The 25,101-nt window shown below is 38.2% G+C and overlaps 1 protein-coding gene across 12 annotated transcripts in view; it reads right to left on the reverse strand.

Moving 5' to 3' along the window:
• Positions 1 to 25,101, reverse strand: part of LOC129700259 (neuronal PAS domain-containing protein 3) — a 791,362-nt gene that overhangs the window by 158,316 nt on the left and 607,945 nt on the right. For all 12 annotated transcript variants that reach the window (XM_055640580.1, XM_055640579.1, XM_055640574.1 and 9 more), the window contains one exon: positions 1,046 to 1,220. In XM_055640580.1, the coding sequence (XP_055496555.1) occupies positions 1,046 to 1,220 (175 nt within the window). The remainder of the gene's footprint in view (positions 1 to 1,045; positions 1,221 to 25,101) is intronic.

A 25,101-nucleotide genomic window follows, 5' to 3' on the forward strand; every position in this document is an offset into this window, starting at 1 on the left:
AAATTCTTCCTAATGTAGAATGCACTAAGTTGTGAGATAGATATCCCTGAGTGGCTTTGTGTTAGCAGTGCAGTACAAGAAAATGAATGCTGTATTAAATTTTCCATGCCTTCTTTAGTACAATAATGATTTCCCAAGTAAGCAAACAGATCTTAGACTCTTAATCAGACCTCTCATTAAATTCTCCACCTCCTTCTCCTGAGAAAATTCACAATTTAAACTGCTCCAGCTTTTGTTCATAGAGTCTGGTCCACAAGTGTATGAAATATTTACTTTTTAAAAAGTACCGATAGGACAAAACACAAATGTGGAACTTCAATTAATTTAAAGCCCCAATCAGTGAAGAATAAATCCTTAGCAGATCTAATTACCAGAGCTCTCAGTAGACCTAGACAGACCAGCCAATCTTCCTGCTGTTTGAACAGCTTGATGAACTAAGGGACTGATGGATATCAAATCATTTTGTTTAATTTATAAATGGATTTTCCCTTAATACTTAAATTATCATCAGTACAACACCATCAAAATGGGAACATCCTGAATGCAAAGTCTATAAGGAATCTGGAAAGAATCCCAATGAGCAATGTTGCTTCAGTTGATTCCCCCAAGATTCATCTAATTAAACAGTGAGGGGGCAAATCTGTATAAAATTACTGCACAGTCAAACTTGTATCCCTAGCTAGTGGGTCGCAAACAGCATAAAGATTCAATTAAAAAATAAAACAAAAAGTACAGCTATAAACCATGCTAAATATGAATGTCACAAATAACACATAGCTTTCTGTGCCAAAAACAAAGTACTCCAAATTATATAGGCACTCCCTAAATTGATAAAATGTTTATTTTTAATGGTCTTAATTTAGATCAATTTATTTGACTTGTTTAGTTAAATTAACAGGATTGCCCAATCACACATTGAATATTTCAGCAGTAATATTAACTATTAACTATCCATATTTCCCCCTGGTCTTTACATCTGTAAATAGAGCTCAATCATTTCAAAGGTCATGCCCTCAACCTTGCCCCTTCTGTTTGAAATTCCCACCTGGCTCGGGGGTCTCAGACTGTGAGGACGAAGATGCTGAGCTGGCTCCATCCTCTGCGGTACCCTGAGAGAGAATGCCTCGCCCTGGGGGAAGTTTCATGCCCAGTTGCTCTGCCATCTCCACATGGTCTCCCGGGTGGACATAATCAAACACACTGCTGCCTGTCAGTTCCACCTGAGGGGGCAGAAGTTAAAGTCTAATGTCAGCATTCACTTTACAATCAAATCCACAGTACTTAGAAAGTAATGACTATTAGTTGTTACATTTGAGTTACTGAACTATGGTAGAATATATTTTGCTGACTTTAACAAACTTTGGTAATCACATTTAGATCGTATTTTTAGTACACTGATTTATTAATCTTATTAATCCAATAACCAACAACAAAATTCAAAAGGTTGGTTAATGAACAAGTTCTTTTTGGTTATCATAATTTCATGTAAATAAATTGCAAAATTGATTTTCCATCTTTAAAATGATATAAGCACAAACCTTATTAATATATTTTATAGGGAATAATTTAGATTTAAATTAGTTATTAAGCAGAATAATTCATCAATACAAATTAATAGTGAGATACTCATTCAAGAGCAGTGCATTCATTAGTTAACTTGAATTAGCTACTTCCCTGTTTTGGTTGAAAGGGTTATCTTGAGTAACAACTTGTAAATTATAACAGTTAGATAATTTTCACAGCAAACACAAATATATTAATTTAGCCTTCACTTTTAATGCAACCATTTACTCTTTTCAATCGGCTACTGTAACATAGCTTTTGAATTGTAGACTTCTAGTCTGATGCAACAAAGACAAATTAGACGCTAACATTCGATACATTTTTTCAGTATGACTATTGTAGTAAATATATTTTCCATAGTATATACCCGCTGAGAATAATAACCAGATATTTCATTTCCATGTTTATCAGCTTTATTGCAACATATCATAAAAATATTCTAAGGATTATTGTCAGCCATAAAATATTTCTTACAGAAACCATTGCATTAGTTTGGCTGCAAATCCATGTCATATAGTTTGACATATTTGCTATCATGACATCGTGTCATCAACCATTAACACCTGTATGTTTATAGGTATCTTAAATTAATAACTGCTTCACTGAATACACATAAATTGTAGTATAATAATTTTGCCTTAAGTTGATATGCTCCAAGTGTTGCTGTAATTACTGAATTATTGCAATCAAAGTTACTGTGAGTAGAGATTTTCTTAAATCTCTTTATTTTTGTTTAATAAGATGCTTTCTTCTAAATAGTATTTGCCTTAAAATTTATAGATTATGTACCTTTGAGCACTGGCACCCCTCAAATTCTTGCTCAATGTGAGAATTTTACATAGGTGTGATTGTTTAATAATAAGGAAGGAATGAAAATCATAATCGGTCCTGAAGGTCAAGTAAAATTATTGAGATAGAATGCCATTAAATATTATTATTGCTCTCAAAAACTGCACCAATGTAATAACAAAGCAACAACAAAACCATCACAATTATTGTTACAATGTGCTCTGGTACAATAGTCTTCAATGAATATCTGATCAGTAGGAATTTCTGTTTCACTCTGATTATTTTTCACTGGCAAATTGTGTTGAGTAGGGCAGCTTAAACTCATTCTTCCTTCAGACCTTTTTACAACCAAAGCAAAATGACATTTCTAAGATGGTGTGCAAGTTTCACATTCAGACATATTATTAAAAGAAAAACAATTCTATAATTACTTATATACCTTGCTGTTTTAAGATGCTCCCAGTTTGATATTAACATTGGAAAAATATTACATGTTAATACAATGAAGTGGAGGTAAAAAAGTTCAATGCATTTTGAATGCGTATTTGATCACATTTCTAATAGAAATACATTGAAATTTTGTGATGAATTTAGAATGATTGTTTGTAGAACTAAGGCCGCAACAATTCAAAGTGAAGATTATTAGAAAGCAACAATTTGAACAATATTTTAATCTTCAGAAAATGAACCATCAATTATTTTGTCACAATCAAAAATGTGATTTTCTATAAATAGCTATAAATGGCCTAGCAATTAATGTATTTGTTTTTTCCATCCTGGTAGAAAGCTTCTGTCTACCATATCGATGCCTCTCATCATATTGATATACTTCTATCAGGTCTCGTCACAACCTCCGGTGTTCCAGGGAAAACAATCCAAGTGTCCAACCTCATCCTGTATCTACTACCCATGATCCAAGCAACATTCTGGTAAACCTCCTCCATACCCTTTCCAAAGCTGCACACTGTACTCCAAAGTCCTAAAAAGCTGCCTAACCAAAGTCCTATAAAGCTGCAGCATGACTTCCTGACTCTTGTACTCAATACCCCGACCTATGCAAGCAAGCATATCATATGTCTTCTTTACCACTTTCTCTATTTGTGCTGCTATTTTCAGGAAATTATGGACTTGGACTCCAAGATCCTTCTGACTTCAATGATGTAAGGATCTTGGCATTAACTGTTTACTCTCTCCTTACATTCAACCTCCCAAAGTGCAACACCTCACACTTACCTGGGTTAAACTTCATCTACCATTTCTCCACCCATTTCTGCAAACAGATCTATATCCTACTGCATCTTCTGACATCACTATCTGCAGATCCTCCAATGTTGGTATTGTCAGCAAACTTACTCACTAGGCCATCTACATTTATATCTAGGTCATTTATATATATATATCACAATCAGCAGAGCTCCCAGCACAGATCACAGTGGACCCCCAGCCAGAATGTCTATCTTCCACCCCAACCCGTTGTCATTTATTAATAAGCCATTTCTGAATCCACACAGCTAAATCATTGTGGATTCCATACATCTTAATCTTCTGGATTAGCCAACCACGAGGGGCTTTATCAAAAGCCTTATTAAAATCCATGTATACAACATCCACTGCCGTACCCTCATCAATGTCACCTCCTCAAAAACCTCAACCAGGTTAGTAAGACACAACCTGCCACGTACAAAGCCATGCTGGCTATCCCTAATTAACCTATTCTTTTCCAAATGGGAGTAAATTCCATCTCGAAGAATTCTCGCCAATAATTTTCCTTCCACTGACATGAGGGTCTCCGATGTATAGTTCACTGGATTCTCTCTACTTGCTTTCTTTAACACAGGAACCACATTTGCCAGTTTCCGGTCCTCCAGGACCTCACCTGTGACTAGAGAAAAAAGAAAAATCCTCGTCAAGGACTCCAAAATCAATTTTCTTGCCTTCCTCGCTAACCTCGACAGGCACTGGGGTCTTAAATGGGGTCTTAAATGACTCTGGGGACCATCTGCCATATCTCTGCCCATTTCTGTAGCTGATCCACATCCCAGTGTAGAACTTGACAACCTTCCTCATGGTCGACGACCCCAGCAATTTTGGTGTCATTGGCGAACACCTGCAGTGTCTTCAACTTTTGTAATATCAATCTCTTTTTCTCCCCCATTTGGTTCAGAAAACATATTTCCTTTGTTGTGAACGTTTTATTTTGAACTTTTAAACTTATCATTTGGGAATCAAATATGTAAACCTGCAACTCATCAATATATTTACACATTGCATATATTTTGGTTTGTTAATTTCCTGAGCTCTGGTTCTAACTTGTAAAGTCATGTGCACGCCATGAAAACATATATATATATATATATATATATATATATATATATATATATATATATATATATATATATATATATATATACACACATATATTCATAAAAAGGAAATGCAGTCCAGTGGGAAAAGATTGCATCAATGAAATCAGTGCAGTAAGCTTTTGCTAGAAATGCAAAAAAATAAAGAAATTTTCAGTTCCCATAATACAAATTCTAACAATACTCATGCCTAGTTTGAGGATTGATATTTGTTGCATACCAATGATCAGGATTTTATAAACCTTTGTAATTCTTCAATGCTCAACATGTCACAATTGAATGACAAAAATGTAATGGTGAATTTTATCTTTTAGAGCCAAATCAGGCTTATTATTTCCAAGAATGGGTCATTCAATTAGCATTTCAGAAGATATTTATAATCTTTAGCTGTGTAGTTGTGAAACAACAGAGCTCAATTAAGCAGTTTTATGGTATAGACAATAGACAATAGGTGCAGCAGTAGGCCATTCGGCCCTTCGAGCCAGCACTGCAATTCAATGTGATCATGGCTGATCATCCACAATCAGTACCCCGTTCCTGCCTTCTCCCAATCTCCCTTGATTCCGCTATCTTTAAGAGCCCTATCTAAATCTCTCTTGAAAGTATCCAGAGAACCGGCCTCCACCATAAGGCAGAGAATTCCACAGACTCACAACTCTGTGTGAAAAAGTATTTCTTCATCTCCGTTCTAAATTACTTATCCCTTATTCTTATACTGTGACCCCTGGTTCTGTACTCCCCCAACATCAGGAACATGTTTCCTGCCTTTACCGTGTCCAAACCCCTAATAATCTTGTATGTTTCAATAAGATCTCCTCTCATCCCTCTAAATTCCAGAGTATACAAGCCCATTTGCTCCATTCTCTCAGCATATGACAGTCCCGCCAACCCGGGAATTAACCTTGTGAACCTACGCTGCACTCCCTCAATAGCAAGAATGTCCTTTCTCAAATTTGGAGACCAAAACTGCACACAATACTCCAGGTACCCACTAGGGCCCTGTACAACTGCAGAAGGACCTCTTTGCTCCTATACTCAACTCCTCTTGTTATGAAGGCTAACATGCCTTCGCTTACCTGCTGTACCTGCATGCTTACTTTACTACATTGACTGATGAACAAGGACCCCCAGATCCCATTGTACTTCCCCTTTTCCCAACTTGACACCATTTAGATAATAATCTTCCTTCCTGTTTTTGCTACCAAAGTGGATAACCCCACATTTATCCACATTAAACTGCATCTGCCATGCATCTGCCCACTCACCCAACCTGTCCAAGCATCCTCCTCACAGTTCACTTTGTGTCATCTGCAAATTTGCTGTTATTTGTAATCCCTTCATCTAAATCATATATATATATTGTAAATAGCTGCGGTCCCAGCACCGAGCCTTGCGGTACCCCACTAGTCACTGCCTGCCATTCTGAAAGGGACCCGTTAATCCCTACTCTTTGTTTCCTGTCTCCCAACCAATCCATGTCAGCACTCTACCCCCAATACCATGTGCCTTAAATTTGCCCATTAATCTCCTATGTGGGACCTTATCAAATGCTTTCTGAAAGTCCAGGCACACTACATCCACTGGCTCTTCCTTGTCCATTTTCCTGGTTACATCCTCAAAAAATTCCAGAAGATTAGTCAAGCATGATTTCCTCTTCCTAAATCCATGCTGAATCAGACCGATCCTGATACTGCTATCCAAATGTGCTGCTATTTCATCTTTTATGATTGACTCCAGCATCTTCCCCACCACCAATGTCAGGCTAACTGATCTATAATTCCCTGTTTTTTCTCTCCCGCCTACCTTGGGATACCTTGGGATGCAGACCACCAGGCCCTGGGGATTTATCAGCCTTCAGTCCCATCAGTCTACCCAACACCATTTCCTGCCCAATGTGGATTTCCTTTAGTTCCTCTGTCACCCCAGATCCTCTGGCCACTAGTACATCAGGAAGATTGTTTGTGTCCTCCTTAGTGAAGAGGGAACCAAAGTACCTGTTCAACTCATCTGCCATTTCCTTGTTCCCCATAATAAATTCGCCCATTTCAGTTTTCAAGGGTCCAACTTTGGTCTTAACTAATTTTTTCCTCTTCAAATACCTAAAGAAGCTTTTACTATCCTCCTTTATATTCTTGGCTGCCTTACCTTTGTACCTCATTTTTTCTCCCCGTATCGCCTTTTATAACTAATTATTCTTATCTATTTTAAACAGGCCATATTGTTTCAGCTACAAACATATAAAACACATGCACATGTCAGCTGCAAATATCAAGCTATCTTTTGGCTTCATAATTTTTGGATACCACAATCTTTTTTAATATATCCCTTGCAAATTGTGTTTAGCTCAGTGTTTAGCTCAATCTGCTAGAATTAATAAAAACTCAGAAAACAATCACTGGCACAAGTTTTAGTTGTGTCTGGCTAGACACTATAATGACAGGCCAAAATCTCTTTGCATCTTTGGCTGAGTTTACTAATCAAATAAATGAATAATTCCGAATGGTTCAAAAACAAAGACAAATATATTTGTGATTGTTTCTAAAGAAAGCATGTATTTTACTGAATATATTTAACATTAAATTACTGTAATCTAAAAACGAACATATTTATAAACAGCTCCTTCAAGAAATTAGAAAAAAATCAGTTATTTGCTCAATCTTGAATTAGAATCTTGCTTTTTGACTGTTGCTTACAGTTTAATAAGCGAATGTACACAAATTTATTATTTAAATTAATTTCATTTTAACTAGCATCAAATATACTTTAAAGTCTGCTGGGAGGAAGCTGAATAAAATAACTTTATTTTAAAGTCTGCTGGAAGGAACTGAATAAAATAACTTAAAGAAACAAGTTTAACTCTGAGTGAGGAAAATTAATCATCAGATCAATTGCAGTTTCTATCAGCAAGATAAATGTTCAATAAAGTACAAGAGAATAAATCTAAAGGATATAACATGTCTGACCCAAGTCATTGGAGTATAAGCAGGAGACTGCTACGTTAAAACAATGTATTTGTCCGGTATCTAGTTTGCTCATTAAGTACAATATCGAGATTCAATCAAAGAGAATGGAAATATAGAAAGATTAGTTTACGAGGAATATCTGGCGAAGGCAGGCTATTCAAACGTGAGAAGTAAAAATGGCAAAGAATTAAGGCAAATCAGATATCAAATGGAATAAAATCAGAACATTATTTCAAGTTAACTATAACAATGGGAAAAAGGGGCATGATATCAAATTAGCAAACGACAAGTGCAGGACTAATGATGTTCATTTGAATGGTGACCAATAAAAAGAATGTAACTCTAGGTAGATTGGTGAAGGTAAAAATCTTGAATTATTTCAGATGAAGGAATGAGGATCAAAATTGTAGAGTGGCTAGGTGCATTAATGAGGATCAGATGAGTTTCATCATCTATATTTATTTATGACATGAGATTCGGACAGTAAAAATATGACAGCTGTTCTGCTGTGCAAATGGCTTGGTTATGTTGTTTAAAAGGAGGAAATCCTAGATTCAGCATTTCCTTTCCATCCTCACCAAATGTTATGTCAGACTTCAAGAACTACAGTGTTCTGCATCTTATGGTACAAATGTTAGAAAAGTTTGATAAATTAGTTGCAGATAAATTACATCACATTGATCAGAACTTTAGAATAATTTAATTGAGTCTGAAATCATGAACAAATTTTAAAAAATGAAAAAACATACTAATTACCATTTTTATAAATACAAGATTAACAAGCTTTGTGAAATGAAGATAATGGCGAAAATGCCAAATACTATCTTTTTTGGAATCAAAATGCTCATAAATTGAGTGGGAATGCATAAACCGCAGAGAACTATCAGAATAGAATAAAGACAACTGACAAGCACCTTGGCATGCATGGTGTTCTTACAAATATATAATTCAACGCAACCTTTGAAAATGCAGCTCCGTAGCATACATACATGGCTGCTTGCTCTTTCCATTGTTCAATCAATTTAAACCACGTAGTGATTTCCTATGTATTGCAAAAGACAGAACACTGCAATATTCATTGCTGAACATCAGCAAGAGGTTTACACAATTTTAATTCTGGACGTTAGAAATGAGACAGGGATCATTCTCTGTCATTGCTCACAAATACTCAGCTATCTGGTTAGAACTTTGCATTGGAAATGAGTTTCATCAATCTGACTAGGGCAAGGTTAAAGCCCTTAGCAACATGCTTATTTTGTAGAAGGTCACTCAATAATAACTTCCTTTGCCCTCCAAGCTTATTAAGACTGACTGGCATATATTAATAAAAACACCTGATTTTCAGACCGTAGAAGTCAGACACAGACTTATTTTAATTTTAATATTAAGAAAGGAACCCTTAATTAGCAGGGTTTCAAAATGTTAGCTTCTTCTATTAGTGGTTCTGGTCCATCAAAGGCATAATCCGGACTGTCAAATTTCATCACATGATAGACAGTTTCTGTCTATCTTTTTTTAATATATGGATCAAACTGATTGAAACTATGAGATTCTGTAATCACATGCCTGAATATCCACAAACCAACAATGTATTTTTAACCAGCCAAATGCTGAAATTTGTTATTGTTGTTCTGAAAAAGCAAAACCATATGCAACTACACAACGCGTGGATGTTTAAAACTATAATAACCAGGAGGTTTCAAATGAAAACAAAAGCATAGCTCCAAAATTCCTGGCCAAACAGTATACAAATGTTACTGAAGATCATTATTTAAACCTAACGACATATCTAATGATGCTATTTCTTTCATCTCTAGTTATCAGCCCAAATTTATAAAAGGGCTATTTTGACAAGCACACTTTGGCATCATCCTTTACTTGCTCATTTACACTTTATACATTCTCCTGCTCCTCCTCAGCCTAAAAATATTCCAAGCTGCTGTCTCATTTATAACAGCAACTGTGCAATAAACTGGATTGTTGATGCATTTGATCTCAGTTTACAGAGCACTTAGTCAGTGTTACACACCATGATAAATCTGATAACAGGATGTATGGATCATACAGTATCTAATGTGTCATTTGAGCATATGCTGAATTAAGGATAATGGCAATTTCCATTAAGGATTCGAAATGTATATTTAAACATTTGAAAATGTCTAATGTTCAGTTCTTTGAGGGTTTTTATAAGATGTGTGAGGAAATCCTAATGACTTAGACTCATAAAATGGGCCATAAAGAGTATATATTGTTCCATGGATTACAGGTTTAATCTTGGTGTGTGATACCTGCTCTGTAAAAAACTGAGACTGCATTAAAAAAAGGTATCAAATATTATAAAGACAAATATATTTGCTTAAAAATGTACAATTCAAAAATTTTTTTTTTCAGAATTCTCATGGTATATGTTATTTGAACATAACTAGTTGAGATTGCAGAGCAATGAGGTGATGTTTCTCACACTACAGTAATATATCCAGTAAATAATCAATGGCCCATTGCCTCGTGCTGTTCATATCAAACTTCTGGAAATTATGTTTTTATATTTTCTACAGTGAAGGTGATGAAAAAGCACATTTGATGTTAGTTTTGTTGTGCTTGTGAAGTAATTGGAAAAATTGTTTAAGTCATCACCAAGCTTTATGTTGGCAGGTGCTTTGAGCATTATCACCTCACGAGAACTGTCATTTTTTTCTCAGTTCAAGAGCATTGATTAGTTAAAGAACAACCATAAACAAGCTATAATGCTAAATGTTATAACACACATAAATACTCACAAGGGTTTTGAAACACTCAACAAAATAAAGGAAAGTGTTGTTAACAAGAATAAGAAAATGTTTACGGGCCCTAAACCATTACTTAGAATTTTGTAAATTTACAACTAAAAGGACTTTTTCTTTTATGCTCAATAATTGAAGAATAAATTAGATTAATTTTATACACCTTCTTATAATTGAATCCTTTGGAAAAGGCACTTGAATAATGACTAAATGCAAACTTGCCTTCTTGTGCACTAATCACCAGGACTATTCTTAATAAATTTAAGTAATGGTAGTGAAATTGTTTGAGCATTTGACAGCTAAATCTTGGCTTTTTTTTTTACCATTCCCAACCTTGATTTCAGAGGCTTAATTGATTGATTGAAAGATACAGCATGGAAAGATGCTATTTCAGCCCACTGGGTTCACATTGACCTTTGATATCCTGTTCATAGTAGTTCTATATTACCCCCCCCCCCCCCCCCCCCCCTTTGGCAGCCCCTCCCTACACACTGGAGGCCCTTTGGCAATTAATTTACCAATCTGCACATCCTTGGAATATGGGAGGAAACCGGAACAGCCGGAGGAAACCCACACAGTCACAGGGTGAACGTGCAAATTCCACACAGACAGCACCTGAGGTCAGGATCAAAACCGGGTCTCTGGCATTGTGAAACAGCAGCTCTATCAACTGCATCACTCTGCCACCCACAGTTGATTTTCTGTGTATTACAAAAATATCTGAGTTTAGATTAAGTTTAGATGACAAAACAAAAGTATTTTATTGAGGAAGGAGACAAAGAAAGGTTAGTGTATGCATTAAATTCTGTACACCCCACGTGCAAATAACCAATAGTTTCAAGAATAAGTAGTGATCCAATTACACCATGGCTTTACTTTGAAAATGATACTTGGAGTTGTACGAGTTTAAGATAATAGTTTGCATTTAGATTGCGATATACGCAGGTCAACTTAATTTTGAAGCAGGATCCAGGAAAACAACTCCTATGAATGCTAAGCGCTGATGGAATAATTTTAAATTAATAATAAGATGGCATTGTGAAAGAAGGGCTAATGTTGCATTGCAGCACGCCACATAAAAATACTTCTGCTCCACAGCTGAACTGACCTGACGTACAGCTGCACTTTTATTCGTCATGTTAGAATTAGAAAAGGAGAACCACAAACATTAAAGGAATACTGTGGGACTAAAACAAATTTGGTTGGTTTAAGAAAATGCCCAGCATATTATTTTGACCAAACAATGAATAAAAGTAGCCAAATAGATGCAGTGATAATTAGATTTTGGACTTAGTTATTGATTATTATAATTTGAACATGCCTAGAGGAGCCAGCTAGAAAAATGCAAATCAAGTACTTTAAGGCAGAATTGTGGATTCACACGTGGTTTCCTGACACCCTTTTATGTTGAATCTGAGAAGTGTTCTCACTATTGTACAGCAGTATACTGCAGGGTGACTCGGGGCCAGAGAGAAGACACGGAGCTTCTGGGATTGTAGCACTGGAGACACTGGCGTAGGATGGTGTATGAGAGGATGACTTACTCTGTGAGGTTCATAGGTAGAGTCGTGTTGCATGGAAACATGTCTGTTGCCCCTGCTTGTCCACGCCGATCAAGATACCCTAATTAAGCTAGTCCCACTTACATGGGTTTGGCCCATCTCTCTCGAACCCTTCCTATCCATGTACAACCCTGCCCTATCCAATTGTCTTTTAAATGTTGTTATATACCTGCCTCGACTCTTTCCTCTGGAAGCTCGTTCCATATATCTAATGCTGCATTAGATATACAAAATATGTGTGCAAAAGTTGCATCTCAGGTTCCTATTAAATCTTTCCCCTCATCTGAACCTTATGGCCTATAGTTCTTGATTCCCTACCCTGGCTAAAAGGCTCTGTGCACCCTATCTTATCACCCTATTTTATACACCTCTATACGATCATTCCTCAGCCTCCTGCGCTCCAAAGAATAAAGTTCTACACTGACCAACCTCTCCCTAACAACATCATCGTAAATCTTCTCTGCACATTTTCCAAGTTCATGGCATCTTTCAAGCAGAGAGAGTAGTGGACACCACCTTGTCGCCATCTTCCTCTCTCCTCCAATTGTTGTTTTTATTTTGTTTCTAAATTATATACTATTTGTTCTGTGTACACTTGGTTATTAAGCAAACAGACTGAGCCTTATGGACTTCATTTTGATTCTTGACAGTGAGCTGATATCACAAGGTAAACTGCCATTAATTTACAGAATTAACACTGAGAACAGCTTTTATGATCTCAGAATAAATGTTCCCCTTACTCTTCCGATTCCTAAGATGCCACCTGGCAAGATGACCACGTCCAAGCGATGCATTTCTCCTCGTGATTCTTGTTAAGTGTACAATAATGTACAGTAGCAAAGCACTTGCAATATTTAGATGTGAGGATAAATGTGGCTTAAGTGTGGGTGATCTTGCCAAACCATCCCAGATCATCTTTTGATGTGTTTCAGACCATATTTCATTACTCCATCACCATTGATCTGGTGAGGAGCCTTTTATGTAGTGAGTGTAAGCAGCATTTGAAATTTACATCAAAGTTGTGTTTTCTCCCAAACAGCTAGCTACTGCTGGGAGAGGACATTGGTTGAATTGCTAGCCAGTGCAAACCATGCATTTTTTAATGAGTGCCAGCAGGCATTTCAAGTGGCAATTAGCTGTTCAACAGGCCTCCGGACAGCTGCTCCTAGTGCTTGCTTCAACTCATTTACCAGGATAGCAACTTTAAACCAGCAAAACAATTTTGGTTACCTCTTTGGCAAAATAAAACAGCTGCCCAGTATTTAGGATATTGTGGATTCCCTGTTGAAATCTAATTATTTAGTACTTTGTTGAAAGGTGGTCAGCAGCAGTTGCTTTTAACCAAATAAATGATGTCTCAAATAAATCCTCTAAATATCCAATGCCTTTTAAGTATCTATAATGGGTAAGCATTTCTGGAGCCATTTCCCGATTTGTAAATTTTGTTTTGCAGTGTTCCAGGTTTACATGTTCTCATATATAAAATATATAAAAGAGAGATTAGGTTGGTCATTGGAAACTCACTCTGTAGTTACTGAGATCCCACAGGACTGAAAGTCCTTGTCATGTCAACGACCCTTTAAACTGAATTCAAACCTAATCACCAACAAAAAAGAAACAGAAATCATGCAAATCATATTAATTTCAGCAGATCCCTTGTGTGCTGGGTATAAACTACTGCCTAATTAAATATTTTTTAACGATGCGAGTAATTTTTGCCAAGGGGCGGATTCAGGGTAAAATTTAATATGAGATCACAAAAGCTGTTCCCAGCATTGATTCTGTAAATTAATGACTATCTGCCTTATGATAAAAGCTCACTGCCAAGAATGAAAATGAAGTCCGTAAGGCTTAGTCTATTTGCCTAATAACCAAGTGTACACAGAACAAAAGGCTAAGGCAGTTTGGAAAATTTCCATTATATTGTACACTGCTGTTGTCTGCATAATACATCAAATAGCAGGTGGTTCTAAATTAGAAATCATATATAATTTTATGGAATTATTGCCACTGTATACACTACTAAGTTTCTAAATAGTGCTCCTAATAATTCCACATTCCCTCCCAACCCCCATTTGCTAAAACCTGTGTAATGGGCATTAGGAATAATTTCAGGCATGTAGGCATATAGTAAGCCTTGCCGCATTTCACTCACGTGTATAGGAGTATGATGTGTTTGCGTGCGTCAGTGAGTACAATCATGTGTTGCCAGGTTTTTCTACTGTCTAGAATGTCATAGCTACCCTACATTAAACATGCAAACTTTCCTACAGGGATCAGAGGTTAACAATCACATGTGGGAACCCTGGAATGATTCTATTTTTCCCAGCACACTGACAATAAGCTCAAATACTTGTCCTCATTCCCTGATGGAGGCCAATTAACCAGCTGGCCATATATCCAATTGGGTCCATCTTGCCTTACACTGATCTGCATTATAATGCATATAATGAATGGGAGTGGTTAAATTAGATTTGTATATTTTTTACTTTTGCAAAGGAATGCAAATGACAATGACCACAGTTAAAAATATATTACTGTCAATTAAAATCCAGTGGAATTTTATATGGAACTTTGTTATCATTTCTTCTTCTACTTCCCTGCCTATTAATTGGCCAAATTGATACTCCAGCTGATTAGTTGGGAATGTTCCCCAGTAATCAGGAGGGTGTGTGAACATGTGATCTAGACTTTTTCGGGTTGGCAGGATACAGGGAAGGGATATGACATTAGGTAAGGAAACATTGGAAATAGGAGAGATCAATTAGTGGTTGGTGGGTCTGCAAAGGAGAGAATGTTCTTCCACTGATCCAATGGATTTTCCCTCAAATTCCAATGATGCAATGGTCAGTTAATTGGCTCTTACTGACACTAAAAGGCAAAGGTAGTCAAGTGGCTACCAAAGGGGATGCATCAAAGGATGGATAGGAAGATAGGAAGAATGACTAACGGGGTAGCTCTGATAGGATATGCACTGTTAGATATGTAAAGGGATGAATGGCCTCATTTTTGTGTCATAAGAAAGAAGAATTTTGGGGCTGGGAAAGTGGTGATTGTGATAACCATTATTTTAGCAATGAGGAAATGCTTACAGATGGGCTGTAGAGACCACCTAGTAAGGGAATGAACAAGTGATCAGGACCTAATGGGGAAGTGGAAGGAGTTTGTGCCCAAGAGAGCAGATGAGGAAAGGAAAAAGATGCTGGAGGAGTGCTGGTGGAACTTGCCAGGTCAGGCAGCATCTCTGGAGAACATGGAAAGGTGACATTTTGGGTCAGGATCCTTCTTCAGACTGTTTGTGGTGGCGGTTGAGAAAGATGGAGAAGAGGGGCAGGACAAAACCTGGCGAGTGATAGTAGATACAGGTGGCTGGACAAAGGCCAGAAATCAGAAGAGAAAAGGTGCGAGAGTAGGATAGGTGCAAATTGTGAAGCTAGAGGAAGGAATAAAGATGGAAGGGAGGGGGGGGGGGGGGGGGGTATGGGTGCATATCCAAGTGCAGGCTCAATAACTGTTTCGCTGAATATTTGCGCGCAGTCTGCCAAGGCCCATTTGATCGCCCGGTTGCCAACCAGTTTAACTTCCCTTCCCATTCAGACCTTTCTCCCCTGGGCTTCTTCCATTGCCAGAATGAGGCTATACACAAACTGGAGGAACAGCAGTCCATATTCCACTTGGGTAGCTTACAACCTAATGGTATAAACATTGAATTCTCCAATTTTAGTAACTCTCCTCCAAAACCAACTCCTCCTCCCCCTCCCCTCCCCCCACCTCTCTTCTATGTGCCCCACCTGGGTACACACCCATTTCTCTCCCCCCCCCCCACCTATATTCCTACCTCTACCCTCACAATTTGCTCTTCTTCCATCTTTAATTCACATATTTTGTCTTTTCATCTCTGGTGTTTGTCCAATCATCTGCCAAACAAAAATCTACCCCACCTGCATCTCTGGAGAGAAGGAATGGGTGACGTTTTGGATCAAAACCTTCTTCAAACTATCTAACTAGCACTCGCCAGGCTTTGTTCTGCCCTCTCCTCTTTCAGCTTTCTCTTCCCCCACCACAATTAGTATGAAGAAGAGTCCCGACCCGAAACACATCTATCCATGTTCTCCAGAGATGATGCCTGACCTGCTGAGTTAATCCAGCACTTTGTTTATTTTTTGTAAACCAGCAACTGCAGTTCATTGTTTCTCCAGCTATTGTAATAGATGGCAAGGTGTGGGCTAGGGGTGGGCTAGGATGACGGACCTGGAGGCAATTACTCGAAGAAAGTGTAAGCAAGGTGATCAATGCTTGTGGAAGAGAAAAAATGGAACATGGAGAGAAGATGGCAATGACATGAGGGAGGGAGCTATAAGTGGTAGAGAGTAGGCCATTGCACCAATGATTGAAGGAAAAAAAAACACATTTTCTATCAAGTTTAGTAGGGCCAGGAATCCTGTCTTAAAAACAATGCTGTTAAATAAAAATGTGAATGGATGCATATATGGTGCATTGTGGTGTTATTCCTTATTCTAAATGTTTTAATCCTCACAGTTCATCATAAATAGCAGTGGTAATAATACTAAAGTGATTACATCAGTCTGAGGAATGGTCCTGACCCGAAATGTCACCCATCCATGTTCTCCCGAGATGTTACCTGACCCGCTGAGTTACTCCAGCACATTGTGTGTTTTTTTAAATTATATCTGTGCGAAGAAATATTTTCCCATGGTGGTTATATTAAACATATCTCACATCTATGTAGCTCAGATAAAAAGTGTATAGTGCAATTTGGGGATGAACTTTGCTGACTACAATGGTGTAAAGATCAATCAGCAAATCTATATTATGTCAAGTGATCTCATCTGTAGCACACAAACTGGGCTGGTTGAAACCGGTCAATGCTCCAAGAGCAGGAAAAAGACAAATGCGTCAATGCAGTCACGTACAAAATATGTAGATATCTGGTGAGGGCAGAACTAAGATCAGCTGAAATTCCCTCCCTAGCTGAGCAGCTGACCGTCACTTAATAATCTGGGGTAGAAGATTGCAACCTTCACGTGGTTCACCCTGTTTCGACGAATGCAATCAACCCGGCATACACAATCAAATAAGATCAAATAGGCCAAGTTGTCCTACAACTTTAGGCTGTGCACGCCATACGCAAGAAGAAGAAGACTTAATAATCTGGGTTTGCTGCACGTGAAGAATACATTCAAGGAAAGGGATTGAAAATGAACTAGGAACATTTATAAAAGATCAAATTAGCTCAAACGAATAAATATAAACTATTATTGTTTTATATACAAAAGTGGAAGGAATGGTCTGAAAGGGATATTTTCGTGACAAGCTGATGCAGTACCCTTAATTGCCAGTAGATAGCTTCAGCACACTGAAAATATTCAATTACAGATATTTCCTAGTGGAATTATCAGCAGAAAACAAACTCAATGCAATTCAAGGAGATAAGTGTAAAATAATTAGTAAGGGACTAAAGGAACAATAAGAAAAAGCTTGAAACAGTGAATGAGTGGTATGGTGTGCAGATTGCAACCAAAATCTAGGGATTAGGGTGCATTAATCAATTAACCCATCAGCAACATATTTAGCTGCATTGAAAGATGCAGGTAAAATGTGTATGAAGGAACTGCCGATGCTGGTTTAAACCAAAGATAGACACAAAACGCTGGAGTAACTCAGCGGGGCAGACAGCATCTCTGGAGAAAAGGAATAGGTGACGTCTTGGGTCGAGACCCTTCTTCAGGTGGAGGGACTAGGTGAAAACGATGAGACTCAACCAGATGACTTTGGAGCTAGTACGACTTGTCAACAAGATGACTTTGAAGCTAGTACGACTTGGGTGGGGGAGGGATAGAGAGAGAGGAGATGCAAGGGTTACTTGAAGTTAGAGAAATCACTATTCATACTACTGGGTTGTAAGCTGCCAAAGCGAAATATGAGCTGCTATTCCTCCTATTTACATTTGACCTCACTCTGACAATGGACCTCTGAAACATCACCTATTCCCTTACTCCTTAAAAGATGCAGGACTGGTTTAGCAGAAAGTTGGAAGACCAAGGTTGTTTGGTATCTGTACAAGCCTTTGGTCAAACCTCAGCTATGTACTGTGGACAATTCTGTTCAGCTGATTGTAAACAAAGTGAGTGGAAACTGAGGCATCTGTACAGATGACCCTGAGCAACGGGGAGAAGTTAAGGAAGCTGGAATTGCCACTTTTGGAATAGGTGAATGAGAATTAAACATAAAGAAAATGTATGTAATTGAATTCCTGTTAGTGATTACCCCAGTTGGTTCATGCCAACCGAGATGCCCTATCTATGCAAGTCCTATTTGCCTGCATTTGGTCAATATCGCTCTAAACATTTCCTATCCATGTACTTGCCCAAATGTTTTTTAAATGTTGTTATAGTACATTCCTCAACTACTTCCTTTGGCTGCTCGTTCCATATACCCTCCACTCTCTGAGTGAAAAAGTCACCCCTCAGATCTGTATTAAATCTTGCCCCTCTCACCTTAAACTGTGGGCAGCACAGTGGTGCAGCCACTGGTAGAGATTCCTCCCACATTCCATCGACACGCAGGTTTGAAGGTTAATTGGCTTCTTTAAATTGTTTCCAGTGTGCAGGATAGAACTAGTATACGGGTGAACGTTGGTCGACATGGACTTTGTGGGCCGAAGGGCCTGTTTCCACACTGTATTTCTAAACTAAATCTAAAACATAAGTCTTCTTATTTTTAATTCCCCTACCCTGGGTAAAAGGCTGTGTGCAATGATCCTATCTATACCAAATCTATTCAGAATTTCAAATTACCCAGAAGGGGACAATGTGGCAGATTTTGCTGGCACAGTTTGCTGTTCCCGTTATCAGCTGATGGTCATACCTGAATCATGACTCAGATGCTGAGAGTATATTTCATTAATATGATGTACTTTAGATTACAGCAGTGAAGACTAAGTAATGAGAAAGCCTCAAAAAGTGCACTGAAGAAGGCTTGCGTTAATTGCCACCCAAACCGCCCCTCCACTGAAAGCTTCAACGGTCAGTAAAGTCCTGCTCCAGGGTTTTAAATGTATCCAATATTTATAGATATTTGAAAACTATTGAAAAGGGAGTAAATAGTTTATAAATTAAGCTCTCAAATTTGCAAAGTAAAAAGTAAAAACAACAATAAAACATATATAATTCAATCTTAAACAAAACGAAAATAATTGAATGCCTTTCCTTTTGCTTTCTTCATTCTAGCTCTACATTCCCCATTGAAATTAATGATAATGCCATTTTAGCAATCTCAGGGCAGAGGACTCTCAATAGTGTTGAGTTGTCCTGTCTTCTAATTTTGTAACTGGTGTTTAACTGCACATACGTCGAAGTGCTTAACTTACTTTTATTTAAACAGGTAAATGCCAGACGTTATATTCAGAACCACTGGCATTTATCAGCAGAACCTGGCCCAATGCAAAGCAATCTGAGACAAATGGGCGAGTTTCTGGAGAGCAGTGACTGAGGGATGTGGTGAGATTTTATGATGTGCGAAATTTATTGCTTCCTAAAAATCTATGTCCTTAAATACTAGAAGCTCAGAAGAGCCGACTGTAACGCTTAAGAGCAAAACGTTGATCAAATAAATACATTAGGGAAATGTTTGAGTTGTGTTCCCAATTAACACTGCGTTTACAGAATGATCCTCGCTTTGTCATGATGTAATAAAAGTGCACATTAATTCAGTAAATGTTTGTTTTCTTGTTTAAGTAGTTCTAGTTTTTTTTTAAACCTACTGCAACATATTATAGAATCTTAGCAGTTTGTTAGGGTCAAGCTTGACATAACCAATCACATGCAACAGTAATCATATGACGTGTCGTCTTTAACCTACAGGTTTTTCCATCCAATTTACATTTATAAAAAGATTTTACATAAATTATTCAAAACAATGAAATACATCTACAAAAATTCTACTGAGAATTGCAAGAAGAAAACTAGAACAATTAACTCAGAAGGGCAAAAGTATAGAATTTCTCCCTGCAGCCTTTGTCTGGTTTATCAAGCTCACAAAGCCCCTTTAGATCATTTTAATCCACTGTGGCTAAGTAGTTGAATATGTGATTCAGATTGCCTCTGAAAATTCTGTGCTACCAATCAGCTTTCTGACACTGCTCTTCTCTTCAACCTTCAAATACAGTGACAGCAAAGACCAAGAGCCAACTCACAAAGGAACAACAAAATGGCAAACTCAGAGTACTCTGTATTTAACCCTCCGAAGAATGTTTTTCTTGACATTTCGTGAGAAACTCAACTTTAAAATCTAAAATAGCAGCTCTGCTCTTTTAATTACGATGGTTGTTTAAATAACCATCAACATGAGCATGAGCATCCGACCCTTTGGAATGCTTATTTCAGTTTGTAACAAAATGTTTTAATCTATCTGCAAACATGAAGCATTATATTCTTCTGAGAAAATATGAATGCTTCAAAACAGAATGAAAAAAAGAGAAGTGAATGTTAAAAAAATTAAAATTAAGAAAAATGAAAATTAAATACTTTAACTTCTAAATAAACCACATTGTACTACGGGATTGATGAGAGGATTCAATTCAGTGAAGTAGAGAGGATGAGTGGCACCCTGGGTTATAGTGCTGTATTTTCACCCCAAAGACCTGCATCACAGCCTGAACTGATGCCACACAATCTCATCAAATTGACAGCTATTTCGGGTCCTAAGTGAAATGAGTTTGTGCAATCGCAACTCAGTTCCTACTGGACAAATCTATAACAAAAAAGTGCCAATAAATTAGCAGTAATTTGGTAATTTCATTCACAGTGACTTTACAGCTAGCTGCTGGAGTAATAGAAAGGTCACAGTGGTGCAAGTGCAGGATCATATTCTGCAACTGCTATGTTGATGGGCCAAGCAAAAGTGGTTTACCCTGCATTTAAATCTTCACTTGCACCTAATCTGTAATACTTAGTGCTGAAATAAAATATGAAATATTAAAATATGTTCACTTCCTAAGTCCAGTTCACTTTAACAAACACATTAATCCATCAAATTAAATTAGTTATTTGACTGCAATAATTTGTGCTAATTAAGGAATAATAGCTACTTTTAAAACTGTGCTAAAGCTCTTAAATCTGGCTGGGCCTGGTAGAAAAGGCAGTTTATCTTAAGCACTTCAATTCCTTTCACATAATTCACAGATTTTCTAGAAATCTGGGATTAGAAATGTATGTTTCAAAGTTTCTATTGACATTGTAAAACTAAATTAAATATGCTTATCCAACACCTTAATTATGCACAGCATTTCTGGGACTATTTATAGAATTTGTGCTGATATTATTAAGAAAAAGGACAGGCACACACTGCTATCTAATAAAATGAGCAGTAATCTGCTATCATACATCCATATTATGATAGCAGCATACATTTTCTTAGCATTAATTTTCAAACTGAATAAAATATAAACAATCAATGCCTGCAAAGCCCTACACTGAATCCACTGACGTTAGGACCAGGACGGTTATTTGCAAAGGGTTAAAGGATCTGTTACATGAAAGGGAATTAATCATTTGATGTGATGTTATTTGAAGATATGAGTGGAACGTAGTTGTCTAGGGTTTGCTGTGTTCTTCAAGCAGAAAATTTAAACAGGAGTTACTAAAATAAAATATACCATAAAGGTGCTGTGGCTGTGACCTTTACTTGTTCGTGAAATTTTTAGAAAATATTACAAACATATTATTAGCTTTATCTCTAAACTAAACCATTAATTATTGTTGAATTTTTAAGTTCACATTTGCAATACAAAATATAATACAGTCACTATGGGTGTTTTCATTTTATTGCACACGGGATTAACATTGTCCGGTTTGCGCACCATATACTGTCACAGTAGTACAATGCGGCCCCAGGATGACCAGTTGCTAAGGTGCTCTCTCCAATCTAAAACACAGCAGATGTAGCTGGAGGTACACAAACATGCTGGAGAAACTCAGCGGGTGCAGCAGCATCTATTGAGCGAAGGAGATAGGCAACGTTTCGGGCCGAAACCCTTCTTCAGACTTCAGATGTAGCTGGTGACATCAGACTTCAGATGTAGCTGGAGGATTGCAATGGCATTATGCCAAAATATTATACTCTCAGGCTACCAAGTATTGGATTGTAGGTTTCCATAAATGAGAAAGGAGATCTGAGAGCAAGGCGCATCACCAATTAAATGTAGAAACTTCAAAGATTACTCAGTGTACGGAGATAAAGTTACTATCATTTTTATTCAGATCTTTTGTCCATTTTGGACCACAGCTGTAACGAGATCTGACATAGAAACATAGAAACATAGAAAAAAGGTGCAGGAGTAGGCCATTCGGCCCTTCGAGCCTGCACCGCCATTCAATATGATCATGGCTGATCATCCAACTCAGTATCCTGTACCTGCCTTCTCTCCATACCCCCGATCCCTTTAGCCACAAGGGCCACATCTAACTCCCTCTTAAATATAGCCAATGAACTGGCCTCAACTACCTTCTGCGGGAGAGAATTCCAGAGATTCACCACTCTCTGTGTGAAAAAGGTTTTCCTCATCTCGGTCCTAAAAGATTTCCCCCTTATCCTTAAACTGTGACCCCTTGTCCTGGACTTCCCCAACATCGGGAACAATCTTCCTGCATCTAGCCTGTCCAACCCCTTAAGAATTTTGTAAGTTTCTATAAGATCCCCCCTCAATCTTCTAAATTCTAGCGAGTACAAACAGAGTCTATCCAGTCTATCCATTCTTCATATGAAAGTCTGTTAGGGACACCTCACCTCCTCCACTATAACAGTCACCGGAGTGCCACAGGGCTGTGTGAGCCCTCCTCTCTCTGTACTGCATCCCAAAGTATGGATCCAAGATTGTCTTTGCTCAGATTACGAGACCAGCGACAACTGTACGCAGGGATGAGATCCAGCACCTGACCAGGTGTGCCGTAACCTCACCAAAAAGACCCTCAGGTACCAACTGCAGTAGAGCCTCCATATCAACGGCTCCTATACTCAAATCCCGGAGTTTTGCTACTTGAATGCTAACACCTCCATTCGCCACAGCTTCTTTACTGCCTTAGGGAGGCTGCCCACCTGTCCCCCCAGATCTTGACCAACTTTTATCGCTGTACCATAGAGAGTATCCTGACCACCTGCTTCACGGTATGGTACAGCAGCTGCACTGCTGCGGACAGGAAAGCACTACACGGGTGGTGAAAACCGCGCAGCACATCATCGGTGCCCCGCTCCCTGCCATGGATGCCCTCCACCGAAAATGAGGCGGGCTGGAAGTCATCAAAGACCATGACACAACCATGGACTGTTTGCCCTCGTTGCATCAGGGAGGCGGTCCCCCTTACCAGCAGGATGAGGAAAAGCTTCCACCAATCACACTGCTAATCGGAATCCCGACGATAGACTTTCCTGTTTTTGCCCCTTTGTTTAATCAAGTGGATAACCTGATTATTCATTTCTCTCTTTCTATTTTTTTTTTCATTATGTACAACTACTACGGACTGACGCAAAACTGCATTTCGTTGTACTGATAATTGCATTTGTGCGATGACATTAAAGTTGAATTGAACTCATTGAATTCATATGAAAGTCCTATCCAGGAATCACCTGGTGAACCTTCTCTGTACCTCTCTAGCAAGAATCCTCCTCACAAAAGCTAACACTGCTCCCCCAGCTTTGTGAACCTCCGCAAACTTTTGGAGATCTTGACCATTCAATTGCCCTCGTCCAAATCTTTTAATACTATATACATGACAATCGTTGCATCCCCCCCTTTCCTGGGGTCCCAGATAATAACTGACTTTCCTGTTTTTTGCGGTAACCCCACATTATAGTCATCTGCCTGCCATTGTGAAAAGGACCTCCGCATTTACAAGGTACAAATTTGGAGATGTGCATTCCTCGTCGTCCAAATCAAAGACATAAATAAGAACTGAGCGGTACCCCACTTAGTCAGCTGGTTTTACAGTTTTGGCAAGTACTTTAGTAAAAGGCACCTGTCATCTCTTTCGGAAGATTAAGAACAGAATGATTTGGAAGGAACTGGTTAGATTGGTTTGTTGGCAGTTTTTTTCCTGGAGAAGGAACTCGCCATAAGTCTACAGCACAACAGCAAGAATGTTATTAAGCTCCACAATATTTATTGGTCTCGGCTATTGCTTTTTGTATCACGTGGAGTGAACTAAATTGACTTGGGACTGGCTTTTGTAAGAATGAGAACAACGGAATGGTCAGGATGTATTTGGCACCTCTGTCTGATAAAGACTGCAACTGCTCTTTCTTTTGGTTGTCTAAGTAATCACTACCATCCATGACTGAAGGCTTCCGGATTGCAGAGCTTACATTAATTTCAACAGTTGTAGAATTCTACAGTCTTACTCAGAGGCTGTTGGGACTGCTACTGTTATGGAGTCCCGTGTTCAAGCATTATCAGGTAATCTGTAAATACACCTGCGTCCAGCATGTTTTCTAAATCCTCCTTAAACCAAACTGGGTTACTGGTCTTTAGTAATGGTCGAAAGAAGGTAGGTGGAACCATGAAGTTGCATTGTGATGTAATGCACACTTGCTTCTGAAGGCCATGGTGCCTCGCTGATGCAAAATGAACTGTCTGTTATATTTTGCATTTGCACGATTTGTCTCGTTGATGGTTCTTCATGATACAACAATGGAGGTGCTCGGCATGAAAATGAAATTTAGCCTCCTCTACGATTGCAGGAGATCATTTCTTACACTGCTATGAACTGATGCAATGGCAACAAGTGGATTGGCAAAAAAAAGACACATTACGGCCCCTTCAACTGCCACAGCCCCAATCCAGCAATTCAGGACCCAGCAAACCTAATCAGGAGCTACTGAATCAGTAAGGTGGTGGATAATGAAATTCCCTATCTCAGTATATTTTGTGTCCTTGCTTCTTAGGCGAAGTGCTGATATATTAGCCTGAAAAAGACTGCTCGTAGTAATCAACAGAAGGTTTATTTATCCATGTTCGACCTGATGCCATAAAACATCACAGAGCTTGGTGTGAATGTTAAGAAATCCT

The sequence above is a fragment of the Leucoraja erinacea genome, chromosome 9 (genome assembly GCF_028641065.1).
Source record: "Leucoraja erinacea ecotype New England chromosome 9, Leri_hhj_1, whole genome shotgun sequence".
NCBI classification, from domain to species: domain Eukaryota; kingdom Metazoa; phylum Chordata; class Chondrichthyes; order Rajiformes; family Rajidae; genus Leucoraja; species Leucoraja erinaceus.